This window comes from Gracilinanus agilis, chromosome 4, assembly GCF_016433145.1.
Source record: "Gracilinanus agilis isolate LMUSP501 chromosome 4, AgileGrace, whole genome shotgun sequence".
NCBI classification, from domain to species: Eukaryota; Metazoa; Chordata; class Mammalia; order Didelphimorphia; family Didelphidae; genus Gracilinanus; species Gracilinanus agilis.
Window position 1 is genome coordinate 223,267,261 of NC_058133.1, and position 21,310 is coordinate 223,288,570.

General features: G+C 32.8%; 1 protein-coding gene across 2 annotated transcripts in view; it reads right to left on the reverse strand.

Moving 5' to 3' along the window:
• The window catches only part of HELZ (helicase with zinc finger), a 196,711-nt gene that overhangs the window by 85,964 nt on the left and 89,437 nt on the right, over nucleotides 1-21,310 (reverse strand). Inside the window, exons 12-14 of one of the 2 annotated variants that reach the window (XM_044673963.1) lie at nucleotides 16,691-16,821; nucleotides 10,934-11,113; nucleotides 10,288-10,389 (exon numbers count right to left, since the gene is read on the reverse strand). In XM_044673963.1, the coding sequence (XP_044529898.1) occupies nucleotides 10,288-10,389; nucleotides 10,934-11,113; nucleotides 16,691-16,821 (413 nt within the window). Of the gene's footprint in view, nucleotides 1-10,287; nucleotides 10,393-10,933; nucleotides 11,114-16,690; nucleotides 16,822-21,310 lie in introns of both variants that reach the window. The other variant, XM_044673964.1, reaches the window with a different exon arrangement.

The window sequence follows — 21,310 nt, forward strand, 5'->3', positions numbered from 1 at the left end:
TTTAAGAGGTATAGTTTTATGTTATAAGAGTATAATAGTCCCTTATACTCTATCCTTGTTAAATCTCATCTAAAGTATTGTATTCAGTTTTGGAATCACTGATGAAGAGCTGGAGGATGAGGACAACTAGGATAATGAAGGGGGGAAGGGAATGTCTTAAATTCATGTCATATCAGGATTAGTTGAAGAAACCAGAGGTGTTTAGCCTAGAGAAGATTCAAGAGGAATATAACTGTGTTCAAAGTAACCCCAAGAGTGTTACATATACAAGGAATTATATTTGTTCTGTTTGGCCCTCGAGGGCAGAATCAAGAGTAATGGTTTGAAGATTTAAAGAGAATGTCTTTTGATGTGAAGAAAATCTTCCTAAAAATTAAAACTGTCCAAAAGTGGAATGAGTTGTTTGGAGAAGTACATTCTTCCTTGCCTGAGGTGTTTCAAGCAAGGACTAGATTTATATAGTATGTTCTTTCTGGTGACAGTTAAGACTAGATGGCCACTGAGGTTCCTTTCAACTCCCGAATTCTGTAATTCTGATTCCTCTGAAAGATGAAGCATCTAGATAAGAAAATCTCTAAAGTTCCTTTTAGGTCAACTATTCTATAAGGCATATTCTTTTTCAATCTACAATGTCTTAAGTTTACTCCTAATTTTTAAAAAGCATAAGATTTTAGAAAAAGTGAACATAAATCAAAATAATCATTTTTTTTTTAAATTTAGAATATTTCTATGTTTTTAAGCTCCAAAAAATCCTACTTCAATACCTCCTCACCTCATCATGGCCCAGAGGTAATAGTAGGTTCTCAAGTACTATGTCAATAGAACACAAGATATGGCAAAAACTTCCAAACTAGAAAAACTTAAAAGCATGGCCCCTGTGCATCTCTGTCTGTCTGTCTCTTTCTCACACACACTCACACACACGCACACAATACCACTGACTAACAATCAACCTAAAATTCAAAGAGGCTTGCTATAATCTAACATGTCACTAAGTAATTACTTGGGCATAATAACTCATGAAAGAAAGAAAAATATACAGTAGTCATGTGCTATTTCTGTAGAAATGCTATGGAGTCAAAATGTGGGGGAAAGGCAGGCAGAATGCTAAGAATTTTAAACCATCAACAAACATAATTTAATAGAACTCTAAATGTGAGATCTTTATCCAATGACCAACAAACTGAATTGCTTCATATTGAAAAGTGCTTTCATTACAAATAAAGTCAAAAAGGCAGAAGGAAATTATCACTAAATGGAAAAAATGACTTTTAAATTCTCTTTGAACAGGCAAAAAAAGGAGCTGATAAAAATTGGTTTCATTAAGCACCCTAAGGCATGAGAAAAACAAGACCACTATGAAGGCATTTGCATCTTTAGTTTTCATCAGTTTCAAAGAAAGAAAATTTAGAAATATTCTACAAAGGACATTATTAACGGCCTCCAAATTAAGTCAACATATAAACTGACACTCAAAAGGATGGTAGATACAGGTAAAATATGGTTTGGCAATAAGAAATGCTAAGTTTGTAGAATGTTTAGAAGCCTCATATCTATATGTCATGAATACTTACTTTCTTAAGGAAGGAATCAGAAGGTGCTGGATAGGTTGAGGTCAAAATAATGACACAAAAAGACAATGACATGGTTTATTATCATTTCCTGATCAATCAACACAACAAAGAGGCCAAAAAGACCTAGAAACTGGCTTAGTCCACAAATGATTAGACATGGCAGCCAAGGGTAATACTGTTCTAGAATATCAACTCATTTGCAAAATTTTACAGAAGAGGATGGTGGAAGATTATGAGCAGTATCACCTCACAAAACAGCGAAGAGTGGTGGAGGGAAAACCAAGTCTGCAGAAACCTTGGTGTGAAGCCCAACTAAGCCAGATCATCCCAAGAGCATTCACAGATGAAACTGGAAGGAAGACAACAAACAGATGAAAAATGAAACAAATGTGTTGGCATTTTTATAATATACTATTTTCATTGTCAATGACAGTGAAACCACCATACTTGTCCTGTTAATACTTTAGTCCATGTGTGCTATATAAAATAAGGGAAAGTGGCATGAATGGCAAAAAAGACATGAAGAGTAGCTGGACCAGAATATTTTGAAAGTTTTGTGAGATTGATATATAAGAGGGGAAGATATTGTGACAATTGGAAAAAATTATGAATATTGATACCAAAATTATCAACTTATTAATAAATAATATCTGCCTACCTTCTCTCATCTTTATAAAATTCCTTTAAGAATAATATGTATATATAAGCTATATTTTTTATGAAAAATAGAAGGATTAGGTAGGTTCTTAAAAATAATTTTCCATGTTAGACTACATCTCCACAGTCAGAAGTAATTGAAGTATAGCTAATATAAAATCCAAGCACACTTCTCATTTTTTAATAATCAAAAGTATTTATCTAGCAAAGCAAAACAAAATAGAGCATTAAAATCTTCCTCCAACCAGTTGGCTCCCACACATTTAAGATCATAATGGATGCCTTCATAGACACAATAGTTCAATAATCCTCAAATTATCAATATTAAACTGAAGAATAAAAGTGAAATATAAGCTAGCCAAAAGTGTTCACCACTGTAATAGAGAAAATCCTGCACAAAGTCAAAATGATTCCCTACAAGATGGTATGGTATGCAGAAGTTTCAATTTATGGATGGCATGGGAAGATGAAGGGGTAGGAGAACAAAGAAGACAGGGAGGAGGAAAGGAGTGCCTACGATGTGCTATTAAGTGCCTTCTATGTGCAAGGCACTATGCTGAGTACTTTAAAAATTCTATCTTATTTGGGAGGTACTGAAGGTAGACATTGAATTGGGACTAGAATTGAATAGGAAGAAGAGATGAATCTGGATCCTTTCAGTTTTCTAAATTGATACGAAGCCCTTCCCTGTCACAGAAGGCCCCTCTTTATAAACTCATATTCTTCTGGTGATGCTATATAGCTACAAATCATAGACTACCATGACCTATGAAGATTCAAAACTTAAATATATGGCCAGTATAAGTAGTCAATAACATATAACCTACTGATAATGTTAAATTATGTGCAAGAAGTGATGTAAAAATTTTTTTCAAGATTATATATTATTAGAAAATGACATGAGTTGATCAGCTTGCAAGGAGAGGAGGAATAAACAGGTAGAGAAGTAGAGGCAGCAATATAAAAGGTAGGAGAAATACAGAATGACAGTATGAGAAGATAAGAAGTTCAAGTGCACAAATAGAGTGTTCAACATTGGCAAAATCACCCTGAGACTAAAGTAAAGAAGAAGAGAATGGATGAAAATGTGAAAAGCTTTGAATTGGAAGGTAGAAAATGAAAATATGAATTGTCCCCCACCTTCTCTGTAAAGTAGGGGTATGGTCATCTGCTGAAAGAATGGAGGAAAGAAAGATTTAGGAGTCTTAAAGTGAGAGAAGAAAGCTTGGAATAGCTGCTCTGGATGGAGAGTCAAAAAGAACTGTATAAAAGGAATTTCAAGTAGCAGTGAAAGCCCAAATGAGGTTAGATAAAATTAATAGCAATAATCCTAATCTACTGGATTTTTTTTTTACCTTTCTAGGCAGCAGCTTGAAAATAGGAATAAAAAAAGCAGATGGTAGGGGTAGAAGTCCCATGTTGAGGACAAGTATGATTCCCATAACAACAATGCTGTTCTTCTTCATTATTCTTAAAGTGTACTAGATCCCTAAGACCCAACTAAAGTTCTCATGCTCCTCCATTAAGCCATCTTTCAACAACTCCAACTTACCTTTTTCTATACTACCTATATAACCTTTCCTCTTTGAATTCTTAACATATTTTAATGAAGCACCGGTTTAACACTTATCTGTTCTCCATTTCCTATATTTATTCTATTTTCCCAGCTAGCATATAAGTTCTCAGGAAGGAAAGAGAGGAATATCTTCTACTTCTTCTGCATACTTTGCACCACTCCTTCCTCAATCCCTAGACAATATTTAGTATATTGCTAAGCGTGGAGTAAAGATTCAATGGGTACTTAATGATTAGTTATTAGAGCAATTACACACATAACCAAATTTTTGGTCTAATAAATTCTACAAATGAGAAAAGCCAAATCTGTAATCATTCGTCTATTTAGAATGGAAAGAACAGTGGATAGGGAGTCAAAGGGTCTGGGTACCAATCCTAACTCTGATATTTAGCACATTTGATCTTGAAAGGGTCACTCAGTTTCTCTGAGTCTCAGTTTTCCTCACCTACACAGAGAAGAGGAGGTTGGGCTATGATTTCTATGATCTCTTCCTGCTCTAGATCCATGATTCCAAAATCTTACTTTTAAGCAACTTCTAAAACATAGTTTCAAAGGGACTCTGACAAATCATAATAGGTCTATATACAGGACAAATAAGCTACATTACTTTTTTGTAAGGTCAAGAAAATGTATCATCATTAAATTTTCTCTTTTTTTCTAAATTAAAACTTAAATTATGGTGCCTTAATTGATATCTGTCCAAAAATATATGGTAAGAAATTAATATGAAAGCTTAAAGAACACATAAAGATATGAGATTTGAAAAACTGAGATAGAAAGAAGAGAGTCTGGTATATACTTAAATTTCATCATTTGTAAAATAAGAGCATCATAATACATGGCTCCTGAGATCTCTTTCAGTTATAAATCCCCAATCCTACTCTTGGCTAATTGGTATCAGCAGCAATTCAAAAAAAGCAGAATCCTAAAAGCCACTAGGTTACACGGGATAATATAATATATTGGACAGGATGATACAATATGAACTTTTTAAACAGAAGAAATAATTCTTTATCACTAAGTGGTCAGAAATTTTAAAAGACTTTTTAAAAAAATTCACAAGTTCTATTGTGGAGAGAAGACAATGAACTATACCAAATGAATTTCCAGCATTTCACATGGAAAAGTTTTTCTAGAATTCCTATAATCACTGATTCTCATTATCAAATACAACTCACAGATTTATGGAATCTAGTGCTAAAACGATCAGAGGTCATCTAACCCAAACTATCCCTAACTAGGAATATCTTTTACAATACTGACAAATGATCATCTGGTATTCACCTGATAATATCCAGTGAGGAGGAGCCCACTACTCCCCAAGACAGTTCATTCCACACTATAGTTATTAGGAAATTTTTCCTAACATCAAGCTAAAATCATCATCCTCTCCTAATTTCAACCATTTCTTTTCCTTCTGACTTATGCAACTTTGTGGATCCCCAGCCTTATAAAAATACTTCAAATCTTGAAAATCCACACAACTGCATGTTCCCAACTATCTCTACTCCACCAAAAAGTTTTTTTTCTGCTGGAGGTTAAATTTTACCACTTACTTCAACTACAACCTATTTTCATATAACATGTGGTCCAACCCTCTTATTATTGTGGCTGCCTTCCTGTAAATAAAGTGTAGCTTTTTAATGTCTTTCCTAAAAGGTAATGTTGTATTACTTCACTAACCAAAACTTCTCTGCTCTCATAAGCTAGCCCTTACTAATTTAATTAATATGTTAATAGCTATGCTTTTGTACTACTAATTCCCAAAGGATTAGAAGCAGATATATATTGGCAGTAAAATTCTTAAAGCATGCTTGCTCCAAACTAAGGCTAACCCCCTGAGAAAGAAACTGGAAGAAAGCCGAGACTTTTCTTCTGGTCCTATGACATGAGATCCACAAAAGGCACTAAAGAGTTGCTTAACTTTGAGGGGGTAGAGAGTCTTTGAAACAAGGGACTTTGGATTTCATGATACTAAAGTCCCTAGGAGCTTTAAAGTTATCTAAATTTATCAAAGCATATGAACATATCTACCTACTTCTATTCAAGTTTTCTTTATTTTTAATTCTTTCTACAAGGTTGAAAAATGTGAATAAGAGGGTTTTTTAAGACTTGGTATTTTATCTATATTTTAATAATGAAAACTAAAAACATAAAAAGATAAAAGTAAATTTAAGTCAGTTAATCAACATACCCAATTTCCAAACCATGTTGGTTAACTATAAAATGTTAGTATATCAGGAAACAGTAGGAACTGAAGGCCAGGGAATGGAAGAAATGGCAATCACTGGAAATGATAGCGATGGAGGTAAAATTTTAAAATGGCATCAATAAACATAATTTTAATAGAAAACATCAGAAACAACGGTAGTAATCTTTTAGATCAGAGATGGGTACTTCACTTTATACCAAACATATATTTTGAAAAAGTTGGATAGTCACCTTTATGTAGAACACAATGCAGGAATTCCTTATTTAATGGAATTCTATACTTAATATTTTAAAGCTGATTTGCAAATATATAACTGCCTAATTTACCTGCTATATAAATTTGGATTTTTGAAAATCCAGTTTTCTTAAACTGGGGCCCACCTGCATTGGAAGCATAAAATATATAGACAAACAAAGCAATTTATTAGGAAATTTGAATTAATGTGATTTAATCATTTGTAGTTTTTGTATCAAAGATTTACAAGCAATAATTCAGGCAGAAAATGACTAAATGTTAAGAAGTTTTATTTTCTTATGAAGCAGTCCATAGTATGAATGATACAATGATTTGGTTTTTGTTCTTTTAAAAATCTATCTAAAACAAGTACTACTATATCTTCGAAAAAAAATTTGCTGTCAAATTCTGCTCCAAATTCCTTGTACTAAAAAGGCCTTATTTCTCAATAATAATTTATTCATGTTTCATAATCTGTATTTTAACATTTACTTTGGATAGCAGAGGTAACTGTCCATTGATTGTGATTAGACAATTGACATGATGGTGAAAATTGATTATATAGACCAGGGGTCAGCAACCTTTTGGTTCTTTTGAGGGCCAGATATGGCTCTTTCTACAGGAGCCATAAAGTCAATTTTTTTCAGGCACTGTTACAGGAGCACGCACTGCTCTCACGAAATAACATTTTAAAAAAATGTGGCGTTTATGGTTCTCACGGCCAAAAAGGATGCCAACCCCTGATATAGACTATTTTCTTAAAAAGATAATATTCTAGGGGCAGGTAGGTAACATAGTGGATAGAGCCCCAGGCCTGTAGTCAGGAGGATCACACTGCCTAGCTATGTGACTCTGGGCAAGTCAACTTGGCCTCAATTGCCTAGCCTTTGCCACTCAACTGTCTTAGAACTAATACCAAGATAAAAGGTAAGGGTTTAAAAAAAAAAAGACAACATTCTTTTCATGAATAAAAATTGAGGTCTTTTGTACTTTCCTTTTTTATTTTGCACTTGAAAGGCCAGTACTCGTATGATTGTCAAAAATGCTTCCAAAAACATTTTTAGTAGCTTAACTTTTTAAAGGTGACATTTTATAAAAGTATATCTATTCACATACCTCAGAACATTTTCACTGAATTTTAAAAGAAAACATTCACTGGTAATCTATAATTTAATTCACTATAATTTCTTATATTTCACATGGAGTAAATAAGTAAACTTATCACTTAAGATTTTGCAAATTAGGAGAAATATTCTGAGAAAAACTATAAACCTGCACCAAGCAAAGCAACAACTAAATACATAAAAACCTATCCAGAGTCAGAACCAAAAAGTCATGCACACAAAGGCAATGAACATATATTTTTCTTAATTCACAAAACTCTACTTACAAACTTTGCCACAATCAGAAGCTGATCTCAAGCATCACATGCAAGCAACCAAAATAAATTTTCTATATATTTAAGAATGAAGTAATTTAATATGAAAGAAATATTTTTTCTAAAAAGGTCCAACCCAAAACATTTTGAACAGATTTTTTGCAGTGTACATATTTTCACACTAACTACATTATTTATATTATTTGTAAAAGCCAAATGCAGTCAATTATATTAATGATGTGCTTAATCTACAAAGAATCTGCCCTAAGCAAAACTGTAATATGTGCAAAAATTGTGATATATAGACTTCACCAGTCTCTTTCTATTGTTTAGCACTTTTTGTCACAACGTCAACCACTACCCACCTGAAACTCTTAGACACTGCAGGGCAACCCAAGTCAGTCCTCTATGTTTCTAACTTTTACCTATATCCAATTTTGCACATAAAATTGTCTACCTTGTTATTCCCCAAAAGAGCCTTTTCTACTAGAAAAGTAATAAACAAACTCCAAGTTAATATAACACCAGACAATAAATTCTAATAATTTAATGGGTCATCCTTCCCAAAAAACATGTTTTAAGAGGAGTTATCTTCCCAAACACTCTTTGTTTGGGTCTTTGTTAAAAGAGGAACAATAATGGCAAGAATTTGGAACCCCAGGAAAGAAATGCTCTGGGAAAGATAGCTCTTTTGGCACCCTTTGAAATTACACCATATTTAGTTCTACTGACTTGATAAAACTTTGAAAACAATTTCATGAAATTTCTCAAGATGATTCTAACCAATAGTTTTTAATGCACTCATTATTTTATTTACTGTTTTCAGAGTAAGAGGCAAGGAAATGGGGTTGCATTTGAATATATTTAGATGCTTCTCCCAAACTGTGTCAGTGTCTTCCAGAAATTTTTTCTTTAGTTTGGGTTTTTTTCTTTTTGTTTTCTTTGTGGTGGGGAGAGACATGGAGGGAAATCATGCAATTTTCCTTTCAAATGCACAGATATCTACATATGAAATACAACAAAATATAGATGGGCTCTTGTTAGAACTTTGTTTCTGTTTAACAGACTTGGATATAGTGTTAAGTTAAATTATGTGCCCTAATAATTAAGGAACGGATAAGGTCAGCCAAAACATAAATTTAGGTTACATTCCCCAATACTGTATAAACTAAATAGTAACTACCAAATTCAGAAGCAGACCTCAAAAACTGACATCTAAGGACACTAGTACTTTGGGTATTCCAATATTAGTTCTCATATGCCAACAGCATTTATATTCCACAATCCATAGAAACCACATTCATTAAAGTAAACACAATTCCAGCCTACCAAAATTCATTTGTCTTGAAGAAATGAAATGATTTTTTTATCTCTCAGAGAAGTATAATATTCTCCCATTCATAAATCCTGCCCTACTAAACAATTTTTTTAAGTATTTACTTTCCACCTTAGAATTAATATTGTGCATTGATTCCAAGGCAGAAGAGTGGTAAGGGTTAAGCAATGGGAGTTAAGTGACCTACCCAGGGTCACACAGCTAGGAAGTATCTGAAGCCAGATTGAAACCTAGGACATCCTATCTCTAGGCCTAGCTCTCAATCCACTGAGCCATTTAGCTGCCCCCTTACTAAACTGTTTTCAATAAAACATAAGCATGAAATAGCTAAAGGTAATTATTTCTTTTAATGCATCTTTCAGAATTGGATTTGGGGTCAGCAACAAGAATCACTATAATTAATACCACCACCATCACTGTTTATATATGATCATAAAATCATTAAAAAGGGTACACCATAGTTAACTAAGAAATAATTTGCTTAATCTCAACTTTTTTGCCCAGTTTTTAGCTAAAAATAAAAATTTAATGAATCATGGTTTAGAGTTACGATTGGGGATCAAGTTATAACTAGTAATTTAATCCAAACAACATAATCATGGCATATTAGTATGTAAGATGATAAAACTAAACACTAATTTAGGATATAATGAGAGCAAATGGTATAATAATTTGGTGATGTTATTTTACTTTCTGAAGAAAAGGATTATTTCATCTCTTATCAAAATTACACCCACATTTAACTATTTCTTGCATTTATAGATATTCAAAGGGTCTTCCTAGGTCTACTTTAAATTCTTGTGCCACTTTCTTCCCAAAACTTTGGATAAAATTTTCAAATAAAATACAGTTCATAACAGAAAACATTTTACTCTTCATTCTCTAATGTATAGCTTCTATGACAACTTCTTATAAGGATCACCATTCCAACTCAACTTTCATAAATATTATTGCATGACTAGTAATATGCTAAATGTGTTACAATATTTAAAAATATACCCAATTAATATTAATTATATTTTATTATAGTAGCTTTTAGAGGAGCATATTAAACTTTCCTCAGAAAGAAGACATTTTCATATAAGTAAAACTTAAAAAAGGATGTCTTTACTGAGTGTAGAAAATAAACTGTAAAAAGTTTTAAAACTTTTAACTAAATTCAAATCCTTTCAAATTGTTTCTCAAAAAGTAAAGCTTTCAAATGCCAATATATTTAAACATTTAAATGTTTTCAAAGTTACTGAAATTATTTTACAGACACCTTTTCTTAAGAATAATAAAGGTATGCTTATAGATACATAATAAGCCTTAAAAAAATACCTGAGAGGTCTCGCCTGGGGATTGCCTGCTTCTACATATGGATGTAAATAATCCTTTATGTAGAGATCAGCAGCACTATTAGAATGGGTGCAAATGAGAATCCTGCTGGAATAAATGGTGCAAATAAAAAGAATGATAAAACACAAAACACTCAAAGTAGTAAAATATTGAAAAAAAAAAAAAGCAAACAGTGGCCATCTTTCCATACATTTCTTTCAAAACTGTTCACTAATCTCCATGATACATGATATAATGAGGCTTTTATGAAGTTATGTTAATCTTTAAAGTAGCAAAAGAATTATGTTTTATACAAATTACATTTAAAATCTTTCAGGTAAGATAATAATATGCTATAATATAAACACACTTTGGAAATCTAAAGAAAATCATAATTTTAAATGTATAATGGAGAGCTTTCTTAAGTTATTTAAATGTAATTCTCTCTCTTTTGCAAATTCATTTAAAAATATAGATAATTTTAAGAGTAATTAATTAAACATTAGTACTCCAAAAACATTGACAAGATACTTTCTTAATCTGGATAAAAAATTTGTACTTTCTACTAACCTTTACTTAGTATGTAAGAAGGAAAGGTGGCTATTTATAATGTTAAGTAAATATCTAAATCTCCATACCACCACCTCACCTAGTATCCTGTTGTTGGAGAATGTGCTTGACTGCCTGAGCTAGAGTGAAGGTTTTGCCTGTCCCATAGGGACCAATGATAAGAACAGGAGGCAGCTGTATTGAAAGTGGGGTGGTAATAGCCAGAACAGCCTCTTTCTGTTTTGCATTTAGCCGAGGATCCAACTGCTCATCCCATTGCCTACATTTAGAAAAAAAAAAAAATTATTTTCAACATACCAAATTACTTAACTAATGAAAAATAAACATTTAAAATATCTAGAAAACTATTGCTTATTTTTTAGTTTTTTGTTTAAAAATGCCATTCAATTTTTGTATAAAGTGAATTACAATTAACCAATTAAACCAAACTAAAATAAAAATTAACCTTAAAAGTTTCCTCTATTTTAGGCAATAAAAGACTTTTTAAAATCCTTACTTTCTGTCTTAGAAACAACATTGTGTATGGGTTCCAAGGCAGAGGAGCAGTAAGTGCTAGGCATTAGGGATAAGTTATTTTTCCAAGGTCACACTGCTAGGAAATGTTCAAGGTCATTTTTGAACCCAGGATTTCATGTCTCTAGGCCTGGTTCTCTATCCACTGAGTCACCTAAATGTCCCAATAATAAAATGTCTTAATAAGTTACTTTAAAAAATCATAAACCACCTACATGCCATTTACTTTTTCAGTGATGTTGTCTACCAAAAAAATTCTCATTCTTGAAGTTTCAAAGTATAATTTTATTAAAGTATCTGAAACAATACACATATTTGTATAAACATTCACAGAAATATGCAGATATCCAGTGCATTACAGAAATCCAGGTTCATTTCTTGATTGTGTATAATCAATTACTGATTATGTGTAGTTATTACAAAATTGTGTGAAAGGGAATCCATTGACAATTCATGAAAAGATTTATTCTAGAAAACAAAAAAGTTATGCATCCTAGACCTAAACACTGAAAACATAGCTCTCCAAGATTAGTTTTGTTTTCATATCAAAACCATTTTCATTCAAAGATGTCAAACATCTAGAAAATGGCAGCTTGACTCAAGCCTATCTAAAAAAGGTTGCAAGCTTTTCAATGACATAAGTATACTATGCTGGGAATACTTGCTACAATCACATAAATGGTCCTAATTTGGCTGAAGTTGGAAGATTTTCACTACATGGTAAAGGCAATGAAAAAAAATCAGTAGGGAATTAATTATATACTTTTCTATCAAAACTATAACAATTAAAACAAATAACAAGTCCTAGGAGGAAGATGACAAATACATTTAAGTTTTAAGTAAAAGAAACCTAATTAGAAAAGAAACTCAAGAAAACTGCAATGAAAATGTTGCCAAAATCTCTGTACAATAGAAGATAGTTCTGATAGCAAAATGTTCTCTGAATGAAGCTTCTGAAAAATGCCATCAAAAACACTGTGAAGCTACATTTTAAAGTGTTATTTAAAACAAGAGGGGAAAAAAAGAGTCACAAAGGTGCTTTTTAACTTAGACAAACTAGCCTTATATTCAGTAAGGTCTCTCTTATCTGGATGTCACTTTTCTGGAAATTTTAATTATCCAGAACATGGCTAAGAACTCAGAGAAGCAATTAAAAAAAAAAAAAAGACTTCCAAGGAACTAAAATGAAGGCCACATATAGTCATGCAATAAAATTAATGCATTTTTCCACAGAGACATTTTCTCAGGCCTTCCTTCACTTAGACTTCCTTCACTTAGTCTAAAATAAGTTGACAAGGAAGAGAGGAAAGAAAGAGGATGCAGACAGAAAAACTACAAATCACACACAAATGCAAAATACAGGAGTCTATGGCCATTTGGTCTAACAGCAAACTACTCAATACACTCATTAATCTTCAAAGTTATTATTATATTATGTGCATATATACATGTCGTGGTGTAAAGAATAGAAAACAGTCCTCAAAGTAAAAAAGAAGTGGGTTTAAGTCCCACCTAAAACTTACTGGCAAAGCAACCCTGGGCAAATCATCTAATCTCTCACTGCTCTAGGCAACTCTCTAAAAAATTAAATTATCAAAGTATCAATCTCTATGAGTGGAAGTAATGGTCACCTCCTGGAGATCACTAGACTAATGCAGTCAAAGGTTCATTCTCTATTCCTATTCCTGTCTGCATTCACAGTATAGTAATTATTATTCATAGTGATGGCCCTAGGTTACTTTTGATACACTGTGTTTATGGACGCAAAGAAGTACGTAATGCATTTTTCAAGTATTTTGATCATTAACCTGTATGAACAACAATTATTAAATGGCAAAATATGTATATTAATGTAACTAAATGTTTAAGTAATACAAAAATGTTAAAAATAAAACAAATACAGAAAAATATAGACAAAATGATGCAGAGTAGAATCAGCAGAAACAGAACTTTATGAAAATCAAGTACAACTTGTATTGTTGGAAGAATAGGAAGAAGAAAAACCAAGTCAAAAGATAAGCCTAAAATAGAAGAGAGAACAGAATAATCTTTATTGCTTGTTAGTAGCAGTTGGGTCTGCCTTGTTAAAGGATGTGGGTTTAACATAATATTATATTCTTTGTCTCACGTGTTCATTTAATTGTTCTTGTTAACAGTTTATTTTTATTTAAATACTTTATCAAATATTAGTAAAATAAAAGGTTTTCATACTTGTGTAAATTCCAGTTATGTCATTTACTCATAGCAAACAAGTCAGGGAATTTATCTCATTTCGCCCTCAGCACATAATGAATGAGGAAATTAGGCCTAGCATCACCTAGAACTGATTCAAACCCATCTCATGCTTCAGGTTCATAATTCAAACAAAAATGAGACAGTCATAAACTATCTCGACCAAAGGAAGCTTACTTGGGCACAGCATGGAAAGGAAAATAAATATAAGAAAAGATAGAGTTTCTCCCTTGACTCCATATAGAAATATATCTCTGTTCAGTACTGCATTGGTTAGGATAGTTACTGAGTCTGAGAGGCACTGATTCTTCATGGGCAGGCCTTTTTGACATAGGCATCTGGAAATTAGAATCAATGGCTCAAACCTTAGTCACCTGATCAGGTCTCAGGGACTGCTTCTGTGCTTTTTATGGAAACCAGCCCAGCCTATATGGCTGTGCCCTAAATTAGAAAGTCAAATCAATGGATTCAGTGCTTTGAGATATTATTGGTTCAAGAAAATAAAGTGCACGCCACTTAACCATCTTCCCAGTCAATTGCCCTACCTCTTAGGGGAAAAAACTAGCCTAGCATATTGCTCATACCACAGGGAGTCACAGATGAAGTGATTTCCCCAAAGATAGTTTTCTATTAATCAAACAATCAACAAACATTTAGTAAGCACCTGCTTTGTGCTACGCATTATACTAAAGATACAAGGACAAAAAATATGGAACAATCTCTACTCCCCTTTAGGAGTAGACTGCATTCTAATGGACGAGACAAGTACTAATATAAATACATTATAAATATAAATATATACAAAATAGTTAAATAAAAGATAGTTGGGGAGGAAAGGCCTCCAGTAGAAGGGGACTTCAGGAAAGGCTTGATACGGAAAGTGGTACTTGAATAGCATTTTAAAGAAAGTGAGAGATTATATAAAGCAAACCTCAGGAAGGAGTATATTCTAGATAAGTAGAACAGGCAGAACAAAGATCTTTTAAGATGTTAAGTTACAGTGTTGAAGGTAAGAAACAGAAGGTCAGTTTGATTAAATTATTTAGTATAGAAGGAAGAAAAAGGAGGAGGACACTGGAAAAATAAGTGAGGATCAGGTAAAAAGTTTATATTTCCTTCTAGAAGCAACAGTAAACCACAGTAATTGAGTGGGGGAAAAATATGAGCTAAAAGAAAATAATTTGGTTCATAGTGTATAAGGACAGCATTCAGTGATAGGAAATTTGAGGAAAGGATACTGTTGCAATAATACAAGAGAGAAGAAGATGTTTATGTGGAAAAGTGATATATATGAGATTAACAATACAAGATAAATGAAGTGCTATTGTGTTTACAAATTTGCATAATAAAAATGTAAATAAACAGATATCCAACCTTTAAAGCTTAGGTACTTCAACAAACCAAAGAGCATTAAAGGACATGTTAAAAGGGTAGATTAAAATGATATGAGACCTTTAAAAAAAAAAAAAAAAAACCCTTACCTTCCATCTTAGAATCAATACTGTGTATTGGTTCTAAGGCAGGAGAGTGATAAGGGCTAGGCAATGGGAGTTAAGTGACTTGCCCAAGGTCATACAGCTAGGAAATATGAAACCTTTTTTAACAGTGTTTTAAATTTTAAGAACGGAGGCAGCTGCTGAGTAGTGGACTGAGAGCTAGGCCTAGAGACGGGAGGTTCTAGGTTCAAATCTAGCCTCAGACACTTCTTAGCTTTGTGACTCTGGGCAAGTCACTTGACCCCCATTGCCTACCCTTACCACTCTTCTGCCTTGGAGTCAATATGACTCCAAGACAGAAGGTAAGGGCTTAAAAAAAAAATTTTTTTTAAGAATAATCTATAGGATTTTTTTGTAGTTCTAGATATGTTAATTGTTGGAGTACATTTTTTCCCCAAATCAAATTAGCATCCTGAATATTCAAATCTCATAAAAATGACTGTAGCTACTGGCAATTTATGGAAAATCAATAAGTAGGCAAAAATAAAATTATTTTCCTTGTTTAATAGAATCATAGAGACTTAGAACTGAAAGGTGCCTCAAAGGTCATCCATTACAACAATCTCATTTTATAGACAAGAAAACTGGCCAAGAGAGGTGAAGGGATTTGCTCAAGGTTACACAAGTAGTAGATGACAAAGCTGGAATTTGAACCCATGTCCTTTGACTTCATCTCTAATGTATATAGCTGAACTAGAGATTGAGATGAAAAAATGTCTATTCTAATAAGAGGTTGTTATTTTTAGAATTAAAAAAGTAAAACCTTAAAAATTTCTATTTAACACAATTAAATAATCTGAACTAATTTTAAATTTTATTCTTCCTGATCTGCATTTTTAATTAATAAAATTTTACTAAAAATTTCTTAGTTTGGTCCTCACTAGCCTTTCCCTCACCATCTGGATCCAAGTATTTTTTTTCCTTCCAAATGGCTTCATATCACTTATGCTTGCTGAGCTTGCTTACACATATTTACTACTTCAGTTGGCAAGATTTCATTATGTAAATAAAAATGCTCAAAAGAAAACATTTCAAATAATCATATGACACCCAATTCAAATTTCAAACTATAAACCATTATAACTTGGACTTTTTGTAATCAGACTACTTATTGCTGTTATCTATTTTGAAAAAAATATGTATTATTCATTAGTTGTGAATATGTGCCAGACCTAATTCAAGGAAAATATAATTTCCATATCAATCTATTTGGAAATAAATAGTACGTTAAGTAAAAATATATTGGGAAAAATTAGCTATTAGAACAAATTTAGAATAGGCCTACAGATTCATATTTCTATAATTTGCAGAAATATTTTCTAGTATTAAAGTTTGTTTCATTATCACCAAATTAATGCACCAAAAAAGGTATATCATTTTTTATACAAAGAAAGAAAATTGATTGTGAATCTGATATCTTAACTTTGTTTTCATATCAACCACATTTTCACTTACTCCTCCTATATTACCCTACAATGCCAGATGAAGATTTTATACAGGCATATTTATATTTTAGAACATGCCTTAGCTGATATGAAAAATCCAATATGGTATTAATATGAGTTTAGATTATTAAATTTTTTATGTTATTGTACCTGTTAGGACTCCAAGGTATGGTAGGAGTCATGCTAACATCTGGAAACAGAATACCGTTGTCTCTGATCCTCTCCAAAGCATAATGCATTTCACAGAGTGGTAATCGATTTAATTGAAACTGAAGTTCCACCTGCAACCAAAAATATGAGAAAACCTTGAAGTATAAAACATAAAACCTTTAAGTATAAAAATTTCTATTGGAATACAAATACATAGATCTTTACATATATTAGGGGAAAGAGACTTTTTCTGCTTTGTCTTCACATCCTCTATTGCCTAGGGCAATCCCTTGTACATTTTTAGCTGATTGGTCTCTGTAGGAAGGTTATGGTAAGGAACTTCCTCTATCAGTACAACTGATTTATCAGTAAGCATTAATTAAATGCTTACCATGGGACAAGCACAGGGTTAAAAGGTGGGGATACAAATCAAAAGTAAAAAAGGGCTCTGCCTCAAGGAGCTAATAGAATAATATAGTGTTTTTTATCTTTACAATAACCCGGGGAGGGAGGTGCTATTATTTTTTCTCTTTTACAAATGAGGAAACAGAGGCATAAAAAGGTAAGTGTCTTATCTAGGGTTAAACTAAAGTTAGTATGTGAGGAAGGATCCAAACTTGGACTTTCTTGAAGGTTGGTTGATTGTTGTCCTTTGCATTTGAAGAGGATCAAAATGACATGGGAAGCTGGGAGGGATAGAAATGGCCTGCTATAATAGAAGGTGGTACTTGAGCTGAGTCTAGAAGAAAGCAAGGAATTCTAAGAGGCAGAGGTAAGAAGGAAGAGCATTCTAGGCATGTTATTAATTATCTAAGCATATCACTGAACTGGATGAGAAAACAATGAGAAAATCTAGAAACCAAAGGTTATTTTATAGGTTACTTCAAATAAAAAGGATTTTTTTTCTGAATCTATTACTTATTTCCATTCTAACCATTCAGAATAAAAAGCTACTTGTATGGGGCAACTAGGTCATTCAGAGGACTAAGAGGCAAGCCTAGAAATGGGAGGTCCTAGGCCTCCAGATACTTCCTAGCTGCATGATCATATAAATTCCCATTGCCTAGCCCTTACCATTCTTCTGCCTTAGAACCAATACTCAGTTTTAATTCTAAGATGGAAGGTATGGTTTAAAAAAAAAAAGCTACTTGGCTACTTGTAGTTAAAATAATTAAACTCAAGCCAAGGAAAAAAATAAAACCTGCTAATAAGATGCTAAAAAAAAAAAAAGTCTAAGAGAACAGAACACTTTGCTCAAAACTGATTTAACTAGGCTAATCCTTTTTTTTAAATGCAGAGGTTAAATTGGTTGTTTAAAAACTGATTAATTCCACATTGTGAAGCAATTGGACATTATAATTTAATAGTTTGATTATCTACAATTAAATCCTATAAAACAAAGTCATCTAAACCAGAGCCTTTATAAATTACCAGAGATTTCAAGGCTTGAGACCTATGATCCTATGAGGTCATTTAGTCTAACTCCCTTGATTTACAAAGGCCTAATAGTCTTTGCTCCAAAGCCCAGGGTGAATCCCAACTGTGGGGTTTCCCCCTATAATATTATGTTACCCCCTAAACCTTATTGCCCACTCAAGGGCATGAACTTATCATTTGGACCAGTCACCTATGAAGAAAGGGATTCTTCCTACAGGAAAAACTAATTATAAGTGATTGTCAAAGAATTCTACTACATAAGAAAAAATGGTCATTATAAATGATGTGGAAATTTATGAGGTAAACATAAATTTTTATGCAATAACATGGATTAACACAAAGTACTCTGAACTCCGCCAAGGATGGTCCCAAGCCCGGCTGAAAAAGGAAGAGGGTTGGGCGCGAGGCTAGCAACCTCACCCCGTAAAAAAATCTCACTTGCTATAGAAACAGCAACCTCATTAAACCAACAAAACCAACAATCGCCTAGTCTGGAAGATTGCTCTCCAACAGAGTCCATGACACATGCTGGCGAAAGCCTTTGGGAAGCCAGTTCGTTGATAAATCTTCTGACGACCAAGGCAGATGTTAACAGATGCCTACGTCACATCTTGAACATCAGATGGCCTGAAAAGATTTCCAATACCAGACTTTTGGAAAGAACAATTCAGTATCCCAACAGTCACTGAGCTGGAACCCACCAGGGAGGAAGAAAGTCGGAAGGCCAAAACAGACCTGGCGAAGATCTGCCGAAAACGAAACAAAGGCCGTCGGAATGACATGGGCCCAGCTGGGGGAAGTTGCCCAGAACAGAGTCCGTTGGCATGAGATGGTTGTGGCCCTTTGCTCCTCTGGGAGTCAATAGGAATAAACTAAACTAAAACTAAACTCTGAACATGATTATGAAGTATGACTTTATAACTGTAGGTTTCCTTCATTCCTATGAACAAGGAAGTCAGGCTACTGACTTTATCTTCTGCCAAAAGTACAACAGGCTACCTTTTTACTAAAATGTTATACTGAGTTAAAAATAATGTATAAGCAGAACACAGAGAAGCATGGAAAGAGTTACATGAAATGATACAAAGAGAACTAGAAAAAGAAGATTGTCTGCTTTTATCAGGGACTCTTGTATAATCTTAACATATATACTACATTAAAGAGATATATACATAAGAACAAGGAGAAACTCCTCCTCAGAGAGCTTTTAATACTACATTTTATTCTACATGGTCAATGGTCTTGAGTAAAAAAACAAACAAAAAAAAAAAAAAAAAAAAAAGCAGGATCATTTATCCTTGGCACTTTAAAGTCAATTATGACTGTAATAAGGTAATCTACAGATTATTATTTTCAAAAAGTATTCCTATAGTATCCTCATACTTACATTAACCATACCATTAACATGTAAAATTTCCAAAAAGATTAGAGAAATGAGAGAATAAGGTGCATATATATATATATATATATATAGTTGAGTAGTTACTGATTTCCTCTCAGTCACCTTTTTGAAGAATAATATCTTCTCCAGTGTTTTGTTTTTTTTTATTCTTTTGGTATTATATCTTCCACAGAATCTTTTAAAATAATTTCTCTTTATTTCTAAGAAAGAGTCACCTCCAACATGGATTGCCTCAAATTTATATTTGGAATGATCTAAACCCCCACTCCTACCTTTATCCTTTCAAGAACCACTTTTATTTCCTCTTCCCATCCTTCTTCCTCCATTGAGAGTCTAATTAGGACACATCGACCCAAGAACATTCACAAATGAACCATGGAAGGCAATAAACTGAAGGAAAATGGAACCGATCTATCAGTATTTTTATTACAGATTTTTTCACTAGCAATTATATGTTGAAACATGATGGCTCCATGTTCAATGATGAACTATATAACAATATATAATGATATATTAAAATATAATAGTGCTGAAAAATCAATTTTTTTTCCTTCTCTTTGGATGATATGTCTTAGTTCTCATATCAACTATTCTATAGATAACTTTTACTGGTTGCTTTTAAAAGATGATATTGCTTATAATTTGCAATTACTCCCTATAGTGCTTCACAAATGACTATTTCATATTGGCAGTTCTCTTTGGTGCTATGTCTTTCCAGTTGGCACGGAAACAAAACGTTTGCTAACAAAGGTAGTTTCTGGCTCTTTTGCCTACCTATTACAGAAACTGTTTCAAATTAGGTTAAATTTTTACCCAAAATGGTGATAATAAAGGTCAAATAAAAGTGGTATGTGAAAGGATGAAGCTGGGAAGACACGCTGAATCACTCCAAGTGATTCATGGCTTGGCTGAACAGGTCATATTAAAGCCATTAATTACATTTGTAAATACAATGTTTTCTTCTCAATCTTAGTCTTAGTTATAATTGGATATTGATTTTGTGTTTTAACTAGTAGATGGTCTGACTGAACATAGAAGATGATTCTAAAATGACTCTTGCATCTATGACTAGTTATTTGCTAATGGTCAGTTTTGATTTTTGTTTTCTTGTTCCTCATTTTATCGAGCATGTTCTAACTTTCTACCAGAAAACCACATGTCCCTTGGTCAACAAGTCTTTCACCTCTCATTTCTCAAAACTAAGTCATATTTTCTAACATACTTTTCACCATGCTCTCCGGGAGAAATGAATGTACACTGAATTCACCAAGTATACACTGGTTTATTTTGGAAGATCTTCACATGTAAAATTTCACTACTTCTTTCTCTGCAACAGATGTTATCACATAACTTGTAGTCATCTTCATTATGGCATTTTTGCTTTTTTTTTTATCTCTGCAAGATGAGATGACAAATGTCTCAAAAATGGTGTTTCTTATTTCCTTTGGGCATATAATGAAAAACTTCACCAACTCTTTTTTTTTTTTTGCAACATAGCAATAAGAATCAGTGAGCTATCTAAGCTGTAACTTCCATTTTGTCTTCTTTTTTTATTTATAATAAGAATGACAGTGATGCAATTCAGTTCTTCCAAGAGAATATCAACTGGCATAAATCTCATATTCCACGTACAGTAAATATTTGTAAACAGTCTAAAACTTGTGTGATTCTTATTTCATCTACCTCTTTTTCTAAAACCATCACTACAGAAGAAGGGAGACATACAGAAATGATTGACATTTTTTATTTTAATTTTTTTTATTCATAGATGGCTACAGTTA